The sequence below is a fragment of the Pleurodeles waltl genome, chromosome 3_1, assembly GCF_031143425.1.
Source record: "Pleurodeles waltl isolate 20211129_DDA chromosome 3_1, aPleWal1.hap1.20221129, whole genome shotgun sequence".
Lineage (NCBI taxonomy): Eukaryota > Metazoa > Chordata > Amphibia > Caudata > Salamandridae > Pleurodeles > Pleurodeles waltl.
Window position 1 is genome coordinate 375,917,112 of NC_090440.1, and position 15,593 is coordinate 375,932,704.

The 15,593-nt window shown below is 41.6% G+C and overlaps 1 protein-coding gene and 1 long non-coding RNA gene across 3 annotated transcripts in view; both read right to left on the reverse strand.

The window, feature by feature from the left end:
- Window positions 1–6,343: 6,343 nt before the first annotated feature.
- On the reverse strand, window positions 6,344–7,442 carry LOC138284121 (uncharacterized). The gene is made up of 2 exons (XR_011201349.1): window positions 7,361–7,442; window positions 6,344–6,528 (listed from the first exon to the last, which is right to left on the reverse strand). It is a non-coding gene; the product is annotated as an uncharacterized lncRNA (long non-coding RNA).
- A 298-nt stretch (window positions 7,443–7,740) lies between these two features.
- BTBD1 (BTB domain containing 1) overlaps window positions 7,741–15,593 on the reverse strand; it is a 208,945-nt gene continuing 201,092 nt past the window's right edge. For both annotated transcript variants that reach the window (XM_069222562.1, XM_069222563.1), the window contains exon 8: window positions 7,741–8,685. In XM_069222562.1, coding sequence (XP_069078663.1) covers window positions 8,527–8,685 — 159 coding nt within the window. In that variant the 3' untranslated portion in view covers window positions 7,741–8,526. The remainder of the gene's footprint in view (window positions 8,686–15,593) is intronic.

Sequence of the window (15,593 nt, forward strand, 5' to 3'; positions counted from 1 at the left end):
CAGCAGTTCGAGTGACGAACCGAAAGAATTGGGTCCATAGTACTCACTGCAAGAGAGTGATACCTACCTTGGTGGAACCTGCTGTGCTGACCGATCACCGAGAGATTTGGACTACGGAGAAAGGCCGTGCTATATCACCTGACGAATCTGCAGAGGTCTTCCCGGACCATACGACTTCTGGAGTGTTGCGATATAATTTGAGACCGAGGAAAGAATCTGAATTTGTTTTGAAAAAAACTGGTTGAGCTACCGCCCTGGGTTAGTGAAACGGAGAGCCAATGTGGCAAGGGGGGAGGATCAGCCATGCATTAGAGTAGTGACACCTGTCTTGGCCAGTGGTGAAGAAATCAGCGGCTGCCCAGGGATAAGAGCTCCAACGATTGTTTTTAATTCATTTCTGAAAGGGTCGATTATCACTGTTGCTAAAATGAATAACAAACTGATCATTAGTACTATGGGGTTTGTTGTTGTTTTGGTGATTATAGCAATAATCACTTGGTTTGTTGAAAAGAAGGCTCCTGCCCATGAGTTTTTTGTTGCCACTACTCCAGTACCAGAGGATCACTATTACTTTACGCTTCCCTATCAGGAGCAGAAGCACCGTCAATCGTACTTCAATAATACTTTCATTCAGATGTTGCATCATACTCATAATGCTACAAATACCACTAACTGTTGGGTATGTGGAATGATACCTGCGCATCAAAAGAAAGGAGGAACATCTTTCATTCCTCTTCCTTTTTCACACAATGGTTCTTGTCAAGCTTGGTACACGCTTTTGTTTGCATCTGGAAAACGTACAGAGGGCGGACTTCTTTTTCGCCTTAATAAAGTATGCTACCAAGACAAAGATGGGTATCCCCAAGCCAAAGGAACTAAATGGGAATGGGAAGAGTATCAACCGGACAATGTTTCAATACCATATGTCTTCACAAATATAAGAGACTCTGACAAGAAAGAACAATTTGTGATTTCTGTTACAAAAACTAAAGCAGATTTATGTATACATAGCATTGGGCAAATTCCAGTAGGGATAAGGGATTGTACCTTGATTTTAACTATTGAGGGTGTAAATAATAGTAGTTTTACAGCTTCACATAATACATATTTTGTTTGTGGTAACTATGGATATTAGCAACTACCTGTTGGGTGGTCAGGTGTGTGTAATGATTGCAATATTTTTCACATGCTGTATCTGTATTCAGTGTGGTCCAATGTTCTGCTCCATGTGTATTACTGCTTGTATGCCTACCAAAATAAATATTACAGAAATGACAGCACAACATATGTTAGATAAGGAAATAGCTGAAATGATGAGCATAAATATACAAGATGAATATTTAGATTATCCCAGAAAGATTAATGTCTTCAGCTAATGCTGAAAGGGTCGTCTGTTGTAGTTTAGCAGCAATTAGATTAAGCATTAGCAGAAGACATCTTGTTTTTAGTAACTATTGTGAACATTTCACGGAATCCATTTTGTATTCAGGGCAGCCATTTTCCCTGCCACATGCTGCCATGTGCTCACCATGTGCTCTGTCCTACCTTTCTGTTAACTACTCTTGAAAATCTGCCTAGTGACAAGTTATATTTAGCATCTCCCACTTCGCACATGCTCAGTAAGGTCTGCAGCTGTTAGTCCTTGAAAACTGTTAGCTCCTCCTACTTGTCGACTGTGCATTTCCACATGACCTTACATGTATGCAAGTCTTGCTTCTATAATTGTACCACCTCCTTTTAGCCCCTGCGTGGGTATAAAAGGACCATGCTCTCTCAGTTCAGTGTGCTACTTCAAACTTTACCGAAGGGTGCTGTTTGAACTGTAGTACCACCTCATGAGGTTAATAAACTTTGTCTTTTATTTCAGTTTCTGTGCCAACTTCTTCCTACATGGTCTGAGGACTTTGTGCAGAGAAAGGTGAACCCCTTGCACTAGTAGGCCTTGCTGAGGCTTACTTCAACAACACTAGATGGCAGGATAATGCAAAGCATGTGTATCTGCAGCTACACATGCCACCGAACATGAATATATATATCCCCCCCCCCCAAATCCCAAGGTAGAACCTAGACAACCCAGAGGGCAGGGTGCAATATATTTAAAAGTCAGGACATGTACGTTTTAGTTTTTTATGTCCTGGTCCAGAAAAAGTCCTAAAGTTGTTTTTCACTACAGCAAGGCCTATCTTTGCCATAGGATAACATTGGGATTACCTTATTACATCTTATATATGTAATTCACAATATGGAAGAGATACACTTTTTCAGTTTGATGTGTCTGGAATCACAATTTAAAATCACAACTTATGGTGAAGTTGTATTTTAAATTGTAATCCTGAAAAATGCCACTTTTAGAAGGTTTTTCTTACTTTAGCCATTTGGTGCCTGTCCCTGGTCACGTGTCTGGGGTGAGTGACAGCTGGGCATTGTGTATTCCCCCCAGACACCCATACCAGCAACTCAGTCTACTTCTGGAACTGTGACCACTCTGCCAGGAAGAAGGGTTGCTGTGCTGCTGAAGAACTGCCACTCTGCTGGACTGCTGCTTTGCTGGACTCTTGAATTGGTCAGCTTTTCTGCTGCCTGGTGTGCCTCTGCTGGGTGAAAATGACTGGACCTGCATCACCTTAACACAGAGTGATTCCAAGGGCTAGCTGGTTGGCCTCCTGTCCCAAACTCTCAGGGACATAAAAGACTTCCACCCACCTGCTCCTGGATTCTGCCATCTATGAGTCTGCTCTGCCAAATGGTGCCACCCCAATCCTGGACCCTGGGAAGTGAACCGGAGGTATTTGCTCCAGTGGAACAAACGCAACCTCTGCTGCGGGAGCAGAATCAACTACACTGTTGCGTGGAACAGAAGCGGCGCATGGCCTTCGGAACCACCTCCACAATGCACATTCTGGTGCAAGGTTCTTGAATACCAGTGGATGAGACCTCAATGCCAAAACTCTGCATCACAGTCCCTGCGCTCACTGGAACTAATGCATCGCCTCATCTGGATTCCTGGTGCCTTGATCTTTGATGTCAACATAGTAGGAACTTGCACCCTAACTCCTCCAAATCTCTGAACCAACACATCACCACTGTTGCACAGAGAATTTCAACGCATCAACTCTACTGCGTGGTTCAGCACCAATTCTGTGCTCCGCAACCACCAGGATTAAGGTTCAACAGGTGTAACTGGGTCCCTGTAGCCAAGCCTGTGCTCCATCTTGGTCGGCCTGAGCTTCTGACTTTTTCCCACATTTTACAATTTTATAACCCAAGTTGTACTTATTGGATTTTTGTCCTTTAGGTCTTGTTTTATTTATTAAATTCAGATCAATTTTTCTAACCTGGCGTGGAATCTTTTTGTGGAGTGTTTTCACTGCTTTACATTTTTGAAGTGTTGCAGAAATACTTTACATACTGCCTCTAAGTGAAGCCTGACTGCTCCCTTCCACGCTACCAGAGGTTGAGCACAGGTTAATTTAGGGTGTGCCTGACACTTATACTGATTAGGTTTGTGGTTGCTACTTGACCAGGCTCATACCTCAGTCAACCAACAACCCATTTTTTTTAAAACCCTGCCTGGCAGATCCTTTATCTGCTCTGGTAACTGCCACTTCCAACCTGTATTGCCTACTGATATATAGTACCTGTCGCAGAGAGCCACTTGACCTGTACCTTTACAGGCTTATCTATCTACTATCTGTACCTGTCCTTCCTTCTGCCTTACAGTACTGCAGCTTCATTTTATGCCTCTGCTCTGTTGGTATTGTGTGTGCACTAAACGAAAGATCACTCATATATGCTGCCCTTCCCTATCTTTTGTCGACAGAGAATGAGGGAGAAACCTCACAAACTTATTGTTTAAAGCTTAACTTAGGCAGTGTTGTGAATTTGATAGAAAGAAAACACTATCAAAATCACTACTTACCCTAGGCATAAAGTGTGTTTTAACCCCTACGCTGCCCTGGACGAGTGGGTCTCGCCTTCAGCCACAGTCGCCCTGTGCCGAGGATGAGACCAGCTCACCCTGCACCGGGCCCACCACCCACCGCCCAGGGCAGAGATGGAAGGGGAATCGTTTCCCCTTCAACCCCCCACCCCCTACAGTGACGGCTATATTTCTTAGGCCAACCTGCCCCCAAGTGGGGGCAGAAACCACTAGACACCAAAGATTATTATTTTTTAACATCAGTTTCACTTAAGGGGAGCGACCCCTTAGGGAAGGATCACTCCCCTGGGGGGGGGGGGGGGTGGGGGGGGGGGGGACTTATTTTAGGCCATTTCCACTAGGCACCAGGGATTTTTTATTTTTTACAGATGGTGAGCTACCCCTTAGGCAATGGCCGCTCCCCTGGGGGCAAATTTATTTTAATCCATTTCTGCCCCCGGAAGTGGGGGGGAAGGGGTGAAAGAAACCACTGAGGCACCAGGGATTGGTGTGTGTGTATGTGTGTTTTTTTTAGGGGGATGCAGCCCCTTGGGCAAGGGTGGCTCCCCATGAGGGCACCATGGGACCAGGGAAGATTTTATTTTCCAAAAAAAGAGGGTGGGGTATGACATACTTCCCCCCAATTAAATGGGGACAAAGTTGTTCTACCCACAGGTGGGCAAGATGGAGCAATTACCCCCGATCCACTCCCCGGGGGGCAGAAAGGCTACTAGGTGGCAGGGAATTAACAACAACAACAAAAAAGTGGGGTGGTGGCTACCAACCAATAAGGGCATGGTTATGCCCCCAACCGAACTGAAGGGGGTAATAGTCTTTCAGCTCTCCGCCCGCACACTATAACATCTTATCCCACGGCAAGAAAGAGGACATTTGATTATTTTGGGTTTTGGTTTTACATTTGGGCCATAAGAGCTTGTCTCTCAAAATCGTCCCACTTGGAATGGTGAGGGCTGCTCTTTTTGGACTCTGAGACGTTACCATGTAGAGAAAACTATGAGACCTAGACATCTAAAAATTAAACATCTGGGTGAGTCCAGGGTGGTGTGCTTCAGATGCACCCTGCAACATTTTCTTACCCATAATGCCCTGCATACCTCCAACTTTGCTTGAAATCACACATTTTTAAAATGGAACCTTCCACAATCTGCAGAAATCCACAAAATTCCTACCACCCAGCACTGTCGCATCTATACCGATAAAAATCCTGCCCTACTTGGCAGCCTAAAAACAATTTTTTTCAAACTGCCTTTTTGGACCCACTTTGGTTCCCTCTCATTTTTTACATGCTTTTGGCTCTTCCCTGTCACAGGCACTTTGTCCACCAACAAAAGTGAGGTATCACTTTTACCGGGAAACTGAGGGGAACGGTGGGTGGTGGGAAATTTGGGCCAGTGCAATGATCCCACACAGAAATGTGGGAAAATTATGATTTTTGTTTTAGCTAAATTTGAGGTTTGCTGAGGTTTCGGAGTAAGAAAACACTGGGGGATCCACTTAAGTCACAACTCCCTGGACTCCCTCAGGTGTCTTGTTTTAAGAAATGTCTGGGTTGGGTAGGTTTCCCTAGATGGCTGCTGAACCCAGGACAGGAAATGCAGGTGACCCACCTAAATCCCGTCAAGAGACTTGTGTGAACAAAGGGTAGAAGGAAGTTTGTGGCTCCCCTCAGATTCGCAGCAACAAAATGTGAGGAGAAAGTTTTTTTTGCCAACTTTTGAGGTTTGCTAAGGATTCTGGGTAACAGAACCTGGTGAGAGCCCCAAAAGTTACCCCATCCTGGGTTCCCCTAGGTGTCTAGTTTTCAGAAATGCACAGGATTGGTAGTTTTTCCTAGGTGCCAGTTGAGCTAGAGACCAAAATCCACAGCTAGGCACATTCCGAAAAAAACACATCAGATTGCGTTTCCTGTCGGGGAGACTAAGCCTACACACACAATTGAGGTACCATTTTTTATCGGGAGCCTTGGGGGAACACAGAATAGTGTTATTGCATCTTTTCTTTCTCTGCTATTTTTCCTTTCAAATGTAAAACAGTGTGTAAAAAAGAAGTCTTATTTGAGAAATTCCCTGTAATTCACATGCTAGTATGGAAACTCCGGAATGCAGAGATGTGCAAATAACTACTGCTTCTCAACACCTTATCTTGTGCCCATTTTGGAAATGCAAAGGTTTCCTTGATACCTATTTTTCAATCTTTATATTTCAACAAATGAATTGCTGTATACAATGAAAACCCACTGCAAGGTGCAGCTCATTTATTGGCTCTGTGTACCTAGGGTTCTTGATGAACCTACAAGCCCTGAATATCCCCGCAAGTGGAGCCCAGCAGACGTAACAGTACATTGCTTTTGAAAATCTGACATCGCAAGGAAAAGTTACAGAGTAAAACGTGGAGATAAATGGCTGTTTTTCTTTTCACCACAATTTCAATATTTTTTTTTATTTCAGCTGTTATTTTCTGTAGGAAAAAAAGGATCACACAAAAAACCCCTTGCTGAATTCAGAATGTTGTCTACTTTTCAGAAACGTTTAGCTGTCCGGGATCCAGCATTGGTTTCACACCCATTTCTGTCACGAACAGGAAGGAGGCTGAAAGCACAAGAAAATAGTAAAAATGGGGTATGTCCCAGTAAAATGACAAAATTGTGTTGAAAAATGTGGTTTTCTGATTCAAGTCTGCCTGTTCCTGAAAGCTGGGATGATGGTGATTTTAGCACCGCAAACCCTTTGTTGATGCCAATTTCAGTGAAAAAACAAGCTTTCTTCTGCAGCCCTTTTTTCACCATAACATAACCGTAACAAAGCTGCCTATTCTGCTGGCTGTATCATTCAGTCAACACAGTAATATTACTCTTGCTCTTCTTGTGGTCTTGTCAGATTATTTACCCACTAGACTCACTCGCTATGAGAACTATAAGACTTATGGACAACGTCAGATCTTAGAAACGTTAAAATAAGAAAGAATCTAGCCATTTGCTGCCCTTACTTTCTGCTAAACTGACTTTGAGATCAAATACATCGCTTTTATTTTAGAAACAGGTTGGATTACCATTCTTAAATTGTTAATTCTCTATGGACACTGCATGCCAAACAGGTAAAGCCAATAGGTCTTTCCATGGGCGATTACATGATTTGAAAAAGTGCTAAAAGGCGGCCAGTGCTCGCCACTTCATAGTACTTATTCGGTCAAGATTGCAGAGAAAGTGGCAGGAGGCAGTGGGAGAAAAACCCAGGATGGAATGAGAAGAAACGCGGGGGGTAAGTTAAATAATAACAGAAGGGGCAGGTGAGACGCTTTGAGAAGAAACAGGAGAGCAGAGGAAACAGGGAGGCAAGAGGAAATGCGGGGAGGGGTATGTTAAATGTTAAAAAAGAGCTATAACGTGACCATGGTTGACAGCATCTAGCTCAGAAACAGTACCTGAATTCTAGAACGAGCAGATGGCCAGCGGAGGGGTATTAATTAATCTGAATTTTGCTGCACTGTAAGAAAAAGAAGTGAAGCATGTCAAGCGCTGCCTATGATAAGGCAGCAAAGAAGAGTGACAATGATGCCAACAAATGGCTTCTATGGGTGGGTGTTCCAAGCCCATTATTTAATACAAGAGTGTTGCAAGAGAGAGTGCATTAGGTAGCGCATGTGCTCTCGCAGGTTGGACTTAAAAAAGGGTATGCAGAACACATTCAATCTGGCTTTCAAAAAAATTGCAATCTCCTTCAGAAGGCCTCCATGAAACAACATTGGTGTTTATGCTTATCAAAAACGTTAGCAGTAGGGGAAGAGAAATACAAACAACAAACTTGGAATCAAAACACATTCAGATTTATACAAAATCAAATTAATGCAATTCCAGAATGCCACAGCTTGTGTTTTGAACTGTACATGTTTGTACTGCTTGTGGATGACTGTGGTTTACAGGTTTCACCTAATATTGCAGAAGTTTTGTAGCAACATTACAGAATTGCAGATTTCCTTAACTTCAATACAAATGTATTGCAGAGTTACTACATATGCCTTATTTTCTTCATGAAACGGATATGTTCAGGACTTTATAAATACTGAAACCGAGAGATGGCAAATAAACCAATTTTTATGCAACTAAATACTCACAAATACAGACAAAATAAATACTGTGCTCTTCAGATGCACTGCCTGTACTCTTTCATATGAATTGCTGCCCATGTCCCATTAGTTTGTGAATAAGTGTTTATCGTTTTAAATTCATGTAGGTGACATGAGATGATTTTAACTCAAAATTCGTAAATCCACTCGAAGTCCATATGTGAAGATACTCCAGTTTACAATGCCCCAATACACGCTACATAACGTAAAGTAAAAAAGTGACCAAGCAACTAAGTTACTTACACATGTATCATCATTTACCAAGCATTTTCTAAGACCATTTTAATTTGCACATTCTGCCAATTATCAAATATGTCCTATGAAGAAAACAAAGAATGCAGAATATGCATGTTCCGCATGCTATTCAACAGCATATTGAGAAAGGTTTCAATATTTGGATGGCACTTGTTAGCTGCATATCGTTTTATATTTTGCTATTCCCCGAAATGAAAACCAACCCAAAATTAAGTGTAGAAGATTATTTCTGGTATTTGTCCATCTTCCACAGATGTACCATTGTTATTACCAGGCGAACTAAAAAAGAAAAAACAGGTTTTGCAAGCTGTGGGAGTTTCATGCTGGACCTTCTTCAATCCTTTTGTACCGTAGTGGGAATCTGGTCCCTACAAAAGAAAAATGTGACACTTTAGAAGACTGTGCAGTAAGGAAGGACAGAAAAAAAGTTGAATGTTTAATAACCACAAATTTGGTTTGGAATAAAACACTGTTCACTTTGGCAATAAGAAAAAAGTTTACCGCACCTGTAATCTCCGGACAGTTTATAAATACTTGGGCATCGTTGATGTCTAGATTAGGTCCAAAACTTTCATGTAGTCAAATTTGTACTTCTTCTCAAGCGTCTTCTACATATTTATAAATCATGCTGACAGACGGAAAACATCAGCAACAATGAGATGTCATTAATCTAATCAGACACTAAGCAGAAGAAAAGTTAAATAAAAATATATATATATATATTTTCGAAACAAACAAGTCATCCGAGCCAACTACCACTGAAACGATCACATGCATGACGTAATCAATGAGAGCTGACTCTACAATTTGCATCCAGAAGTAATCATCTGTCGAGTTCTGACCAATATTTAATTTTACTGCTATGATAACATATAATTCGCCAACGAAACCAACACATTTGCATCCTAAGTAAATATTTAGTTATTTGCAATTTATCATGGTCAGCAAATCACTCTGTTGCTTAAAGACAAAAAAATACAATCAGTAAGGCTGGAACCTGACAGTACATCCCTAAAGAAACGTCTTCTGTACTACGCGGGACTATGCGCCCTATAGATCTAGGATAGCCAATATATCTGCTTTATGAAACAATGGCGTTATACAGAGTGCTCTGAATCCCTTTTAAAGGTTTCTGACAATAGCTTCATGCTTTATGGATCTTAACTTAATAAAGTGTCCTTCCTTTCAGAGCTGGAAAAAATTGGGGGTACAATTCATTTGATTTTGCAGAATTCCGCACTATAAATTCCTTTAAAAACGTTCATATGATCTTTGTCAAATATTCTGTCTCACAAATGCTTGGGCATATCACGCAATATCTACTACCCGTTGTTACCAACAGAATAGCAAAAGGTCAGCAGGTAGGAGGCTGAGTATTTGGGGGGCGGGTCAGAATAACTGTGCAAAGGCAGCAGCTGTTGCCTTTCTTTCCTTTCTCTGCCAGGTAAGTTATATTGGTTGGTGTGAAACTGCTCAGGTAGGCTTTCCTATATGGCCCATGGTAGTTGGCCTTTTGTGAGTACTTTCTTCATTCCACACCTACTGCCTTTAGGGTGCCTGTTACAGTTTACTAATTGTTTTTGTCTTTCTGATCATCGCCCTAATTGGCAAAGCAAAGATAAAAGTTTATTTGATTCAATTAAAATCTTTATTTGTTTTACGTACATAATAAACCGTATGAGTGTAAACAAGACATCACAAGAGAGTGCATCAATTTTAATAATAAGTCATACAAAATTGTTTAAGTACTAGTATATTCAATTAGAATTCTCTACAAACAGGCACTTTCTCTCACAGAATGCTAATCATATAGTAGACGTTACAGCAGAACAAACTTGAGCGTCCTCTAAGGTGTGCAAATAAAAATATGCCTTTCCAAACTCACCCAAAGTCCTATTTAAAAACAGTAGCTTAACAAGGTACTTCCTTATTTTGCTTTAAAATATGCAAACAAGTACAAAGTTCAAGGAGGTTTGTTTCGATTTTCCATCACACTGGCAATTTGGTCTATCCTTAATCCACTGTCCCATTACTGAGAACGCAACCATGTTATGAACAGCCCAAAAATAAAATAGGGGGGAGGGGCTCAACTTGTTGGACTATTAGGCATATGAAACAAATATACTGCTTAACTTCCCTAGCACTAATCACATAAACTCAAAAAGGAAAACTTGTTTCCAGGCCAGGAAATGAAAATTTCACTTACCCAGTGTACATCTGTTCGTGGCATCAGTCGCAGTAGATTCGCATGTTTTGCAATAGCTCGCCATCTGGTGTTGGGCCGGAGTGTTACAAGTTGTTTTTCTTCGAAGAAGTCTTTCGAGTCACGGGACCGAGTGACTCCTCCTTTTGTCTCCATTGCGCATGGGCGTCGACTCCATCTTCGATTGTTTTTTTTCCGCCATCGGGTTCGGACGTGTTAGAAAATAATTATTTTCATACATTCATGGTTCTTTCATGATGTCTTCTTTATTTGTCATAAGAACAAAATGGCCAACATGTGTTTCACAATTAATATGTTACAACTGTTGCTTCTTCAGGGCCAACAGAATAAGGGCCTGATTTAGATCTTGGCGGAATCAGTCCCGCAGTCGCTTTTCCTTTGGATTTCCCGTCCGCTGTCTTGGCAGTCCGCCCACTGTATTTATATGTTGGCAGTCCCATAGACGAGAGACCGCCTGAGTCCCTCCGACTTCACCAGAAATCTCCACACGTGTTGACGGCGCAATTGGATATAGTGGCTAGCAGCATGACTCCAGTCACCTTTCCAGCCAAGCGAATTACTATGGGCCTTCCTGCCAAAGAAACTGTTGCAGTGTTACCGCCACACCCGTGTTGGAAGGGAAATAAAGTAAAAATCTATACCCCTCCCCCCCTCCCTTTACACTTCCGTTTTCGACTGGACCCGACTGGACCAAATCTGCTATTGCTGCCGCTACTGGACCAAGAAGGAAACACGACCACCTTGTTGCTGGACTCGCAGGTAAGCATTACATATACTTAGTGAATGTTATTTGGTCACTTAATATTAGCATGGAAACCAGTGCAGTAATATACATGTCACAGTAATAAATTTGAAAACATATTGTGACAAGCATATGTTTGTAGAACATCTGTATTAAACATTAATGGAGGCACACCTGTACAGTTAAAAAACTAGGACATACACAATTTATATTTTGGTGTAAGTATGCATTACCAAATGAATGCCTGCACCAAAATAAAATGAACATCACAACTGTGAACTATGTCCATGTGTGCACTTTACAATGGGACCTGTAAGTGTTATATAGTGATTCCAGTTGTGAATGTTAGTCAGTACATATATACCACTGGAACAACAATTCCGTTCCAATGACACAATGATTTGTACTGCAATGCACAATGTGGAACACACTGTGTAAAAGTTGGACTCAGGTCATCAGACATGTATTCCTACTCTCATGTATATGTTACTGGCAATGTAACTCATGTGACGGTGAAAATGTCTGGATGGTACAATTTCCCCTGTCTCTGTTTCCCTTCACCTGTCTCCTGCCTATAGTCCAGGGGTGTCCTCCTTATGAATGGGCATCTACTGGGCACATATCTGGCATCGCTAAGCTTTTACTTGGGAGGGGTGGGAGTTAATTGGCTGGTTGAGGTAAAGGGAGCTGGAGTGGGGGCGATGTGGCTGTGCGTGTGCCACTTGCATGTGGGTCTGAGGTTTATGTATGTTTCGTTTTCTGTTGTGTTGGTATGTGCAACATTCAAGTGATTCTTGTTTGGTGGTGGTTGTGATGTGTGTAGTTGTGCTTTTGGGAGTGTGCTTGAGTTGATGAGTGTGTCAGTGCGTTGGTAGTTGTGGTTGTAGTATCAATAGTGTGTGTGTGTGTGTTGTGTTTGAAATGAATGGCATTGTGTGTTTCCTGCCTGTAAATGTTGTTTTGCGGTGGGATGGCAAAGGATCATGGTGTGTATGAAGTGTGGTGTGTACTGTGTTAAGCAAGTGGACACATATGACCAAAGTACATGGATTGTGTGTAACTTTCTTCTTTTTCATAGCCTTTGTCATTGTACATTAGCTCCCCCAATGGGCTCGGTCCGTCAGCAATCCGCCACCAGTACACCACGTGCAGAACTGCAACATCTAAATATGGAGGGCAGGAGCCTGCCAGCCTGATGGCTAGGAAGATCACTACGTTGTGACGGTCGACGGTTCACCCATAGAACATATAAAAACGAAGGCAGAACTCCATTGACTTGACGGAGTACATGGGACCGCTGCCATGACAGGATGGCGGTATTCCCGCCAAAATCTAAATCAGGCTCTAAGTGTCTTGGTAATTGGCAAATGCTAACCAAAATGTCATAACAAATACACAATCTAAGGAAGTAAGTTACATAAGGTGACAAGAATCAGAAAGAAGAAAAAACATACATAATATTCGAAATCAGCAGACTTAAATTATAAATGATTCAGATTAGAAAAAGGAAAATGTATATCACAAGTACAATGATATGCAGAAAAATAGAAAAAAGTTTTAAAAGGTATATCATTATGAAATAAGAGCATTTAGTAGTAACAGAAGATCATCACCCATGGTGAAAATCCAGTATGTGTACACGTCCAATCTTATTTGTGTACGTAACAAGGAAACTCCTGTGACGGATTTTCAAAGGACACTGATCTCGGGCCAAGTATATGCAAAAAAATAAATTATATATGCCTAATACAATAATACCTCACAGTTCTTTCATTTTTCAATGATTATTCCACTTTAAATATAACGAGAAAAATTCTGAATAAATACAAATAAAATGAATTACAATAAATAGTTTTCGTGTCAGTTGACTTAATAAGCAAGCAATTTATAGTTTCTTTTAGCATTCTTGGGTTTCTGTTAGATTGTGACTTTCTCTTAGATTTTTTCTCGTTAATGAAGAGGCATAGGAAATCAACATCTGTGGACTAATAGATGTATTTGACTCTCCAAAAGGAATTTGTACCAGGAGTTCCACTATCTCTTCTGGGACACCTAATGATAAAAAAAATTGCCATAATTTATGATGGTTATCCAGGTCAAATGCACTACTGAAATCCATGAAGAGATTAAACTGTCCTGCTTTAACGCTGCTGTATTGTCCTAGTATAAGATTCACATTCAAACACTGCCCCACAGTACCAATGCCCCTCCTAAATCCGTACTGCGACTTAGTAAGTATGCCGTTCTCTTGTGTCCACAACTCCAACCGATCCACAATCACTCTTCCCTAAACTTAGCAAATAATTCAGAGCTACCTTTTATACATATAGCTAGGTATGGGGCAATTATTGATGAAAACCAGGTAACTAGGATAAGCCCTGCATCCACTGTATTGAAGACCAGATTTAAGACTAGAGCCCAGAGTGCTTGTAGACTTTTCCATGTGTCTGCCGGTACCCCGTCGGAGCCAGCCACATTCCTTTTTGCACTTTTACTGATAGCAACAATCACTTAATTCAGTGTAACATTTCCCGTCTTGGGGTTGAGCTAATAACTCATCATCACCTCCAGTGTCACAGTCATTTATAGGATCACAAATTACTTTAAAATGGTCAATCCAAGCTTGACTCCAATTTATCATACATTATCCCTTAAAAACTGTATATTTATGATCTTTTAGAAAAAGCAAGTATCACTTCTCTCAGCTACTTGCACTAAATATGCCCTTGACTGCACTTGTAATTTCCTTTTCATATTTGCTAGCACTCGTTTATATTGTAATCTCAATTGCCAAATTGCGTCCTTATCTCTCTGTTTTCTGTTTTTTATGCAATAACTCAAAGTTCTGCAGATAATTGTATGTGTGGTCAAACCAGTCTTTGATGTGATTCTTATCAAATTTACTGGCCCTCCCTTCCCCGCCGTCCTTATTAATACTAAATTGATTGTTTAGCATTCTTTTCATGAGTTTCTCTAATAATGTGGCTATACTCTGCAAAATGGTCCATACAGGGCAGAAATTCTTGTCTATTACTCCTAAGTACTGTTGTGATGAATTTGCTTGCGCCCTTCCCTGGACCACATAAGTTTCAACCCCATCTGAGCTTTCAGCCACTATGTTTTCCAATTTAAAAGTCTCAGTGTGTTTTTGAGTACTGAAAGGTTAAGCACCAGGGGGCTATGATAGCTCACACTATTTGGCTTTAGATCAAAGTTTAAAAGATTTATCACAACGTTTGTTGACATCATTATAAGGTCAATCATGCTCATTGCTCTCCTCGATATGAACACTGGCATAGCTGGGGACACAGGGTTACCTATTACCTCCAACAAAGTCAGATCGTGTTTATACAACATATAATTCAACTCTTTACTGTATGAATTATGTTGGGAGTGGACCTGTCCTTTTGCATGCATCCCTACTACACCAGAGACTCTTTCGAAGGGAACGGTGTAGGAGGCTGGCCTGGCTTATAGTGGGTACCTTGTGCCAGGTCCAGTTATCCCTTATTAGTAGATTGATAGTGTTCTAGCAGCTTGGGCTGATAGAGGTAGCTATAGCAGAGCAGCTAAGGCTGAACTAGGAGACATGCAAAGCTCCTACCATACCACTTATTTCATATAGCACTATATCATAAGAATCACAATACTCAAGAGTTACTAAAAAATAAAGGTACTTCATTTTAGTGACAATGTGCCAAAAATATCTCAGAGGATATACTCCCTTAGGAGGTAAGTAAAATACAAAAAATATACACACAAACCAAAATCAGGTAAGTAAACAGTTAGAAAAGTAGTGCAAACACTGTAGAATAGGAGCCCACTAAACCCCAGATAAAGGTGCAAAATGGCTGCCTCCGGGTGGAAGAAGCTGAAGACTATGTCCCAACGGAAGATGCCAGGAACTTCTCCTTTGCACAGAAGATGTCCCACGGCGTGCTGCAGGATGCAGAGCTGTTTTCATGCAGAAAGACCGCAAACAAGCCTTGCTTGCTGCAAAGGTCGCGGCTGAAGGCCCAGGCATGACCAGGAGGTCGTCTCTTGGAGGAGGAGGTGGGGGGGAGGGGCTCAGCAACACAGAGAGCCCACACAGAAGCAGGCAGCACCTGCAGAAGCACTTGAACAAGGGTTCAAGAAAAATGAGCACAGCAGTTGTCTCAACACTACAAAGGAGGCTCCCACGAAGCGGGTGGTCAACTCAGCGAGTTGAGCAATGCAGGACGGAGTGCTGGGGACCTGGGCTGTGCTGTGCAGGAAGGATTCCTTGCATAAGTGCACAAAAGCCCTAGCAGCTGCAGTTCACGCAGTAC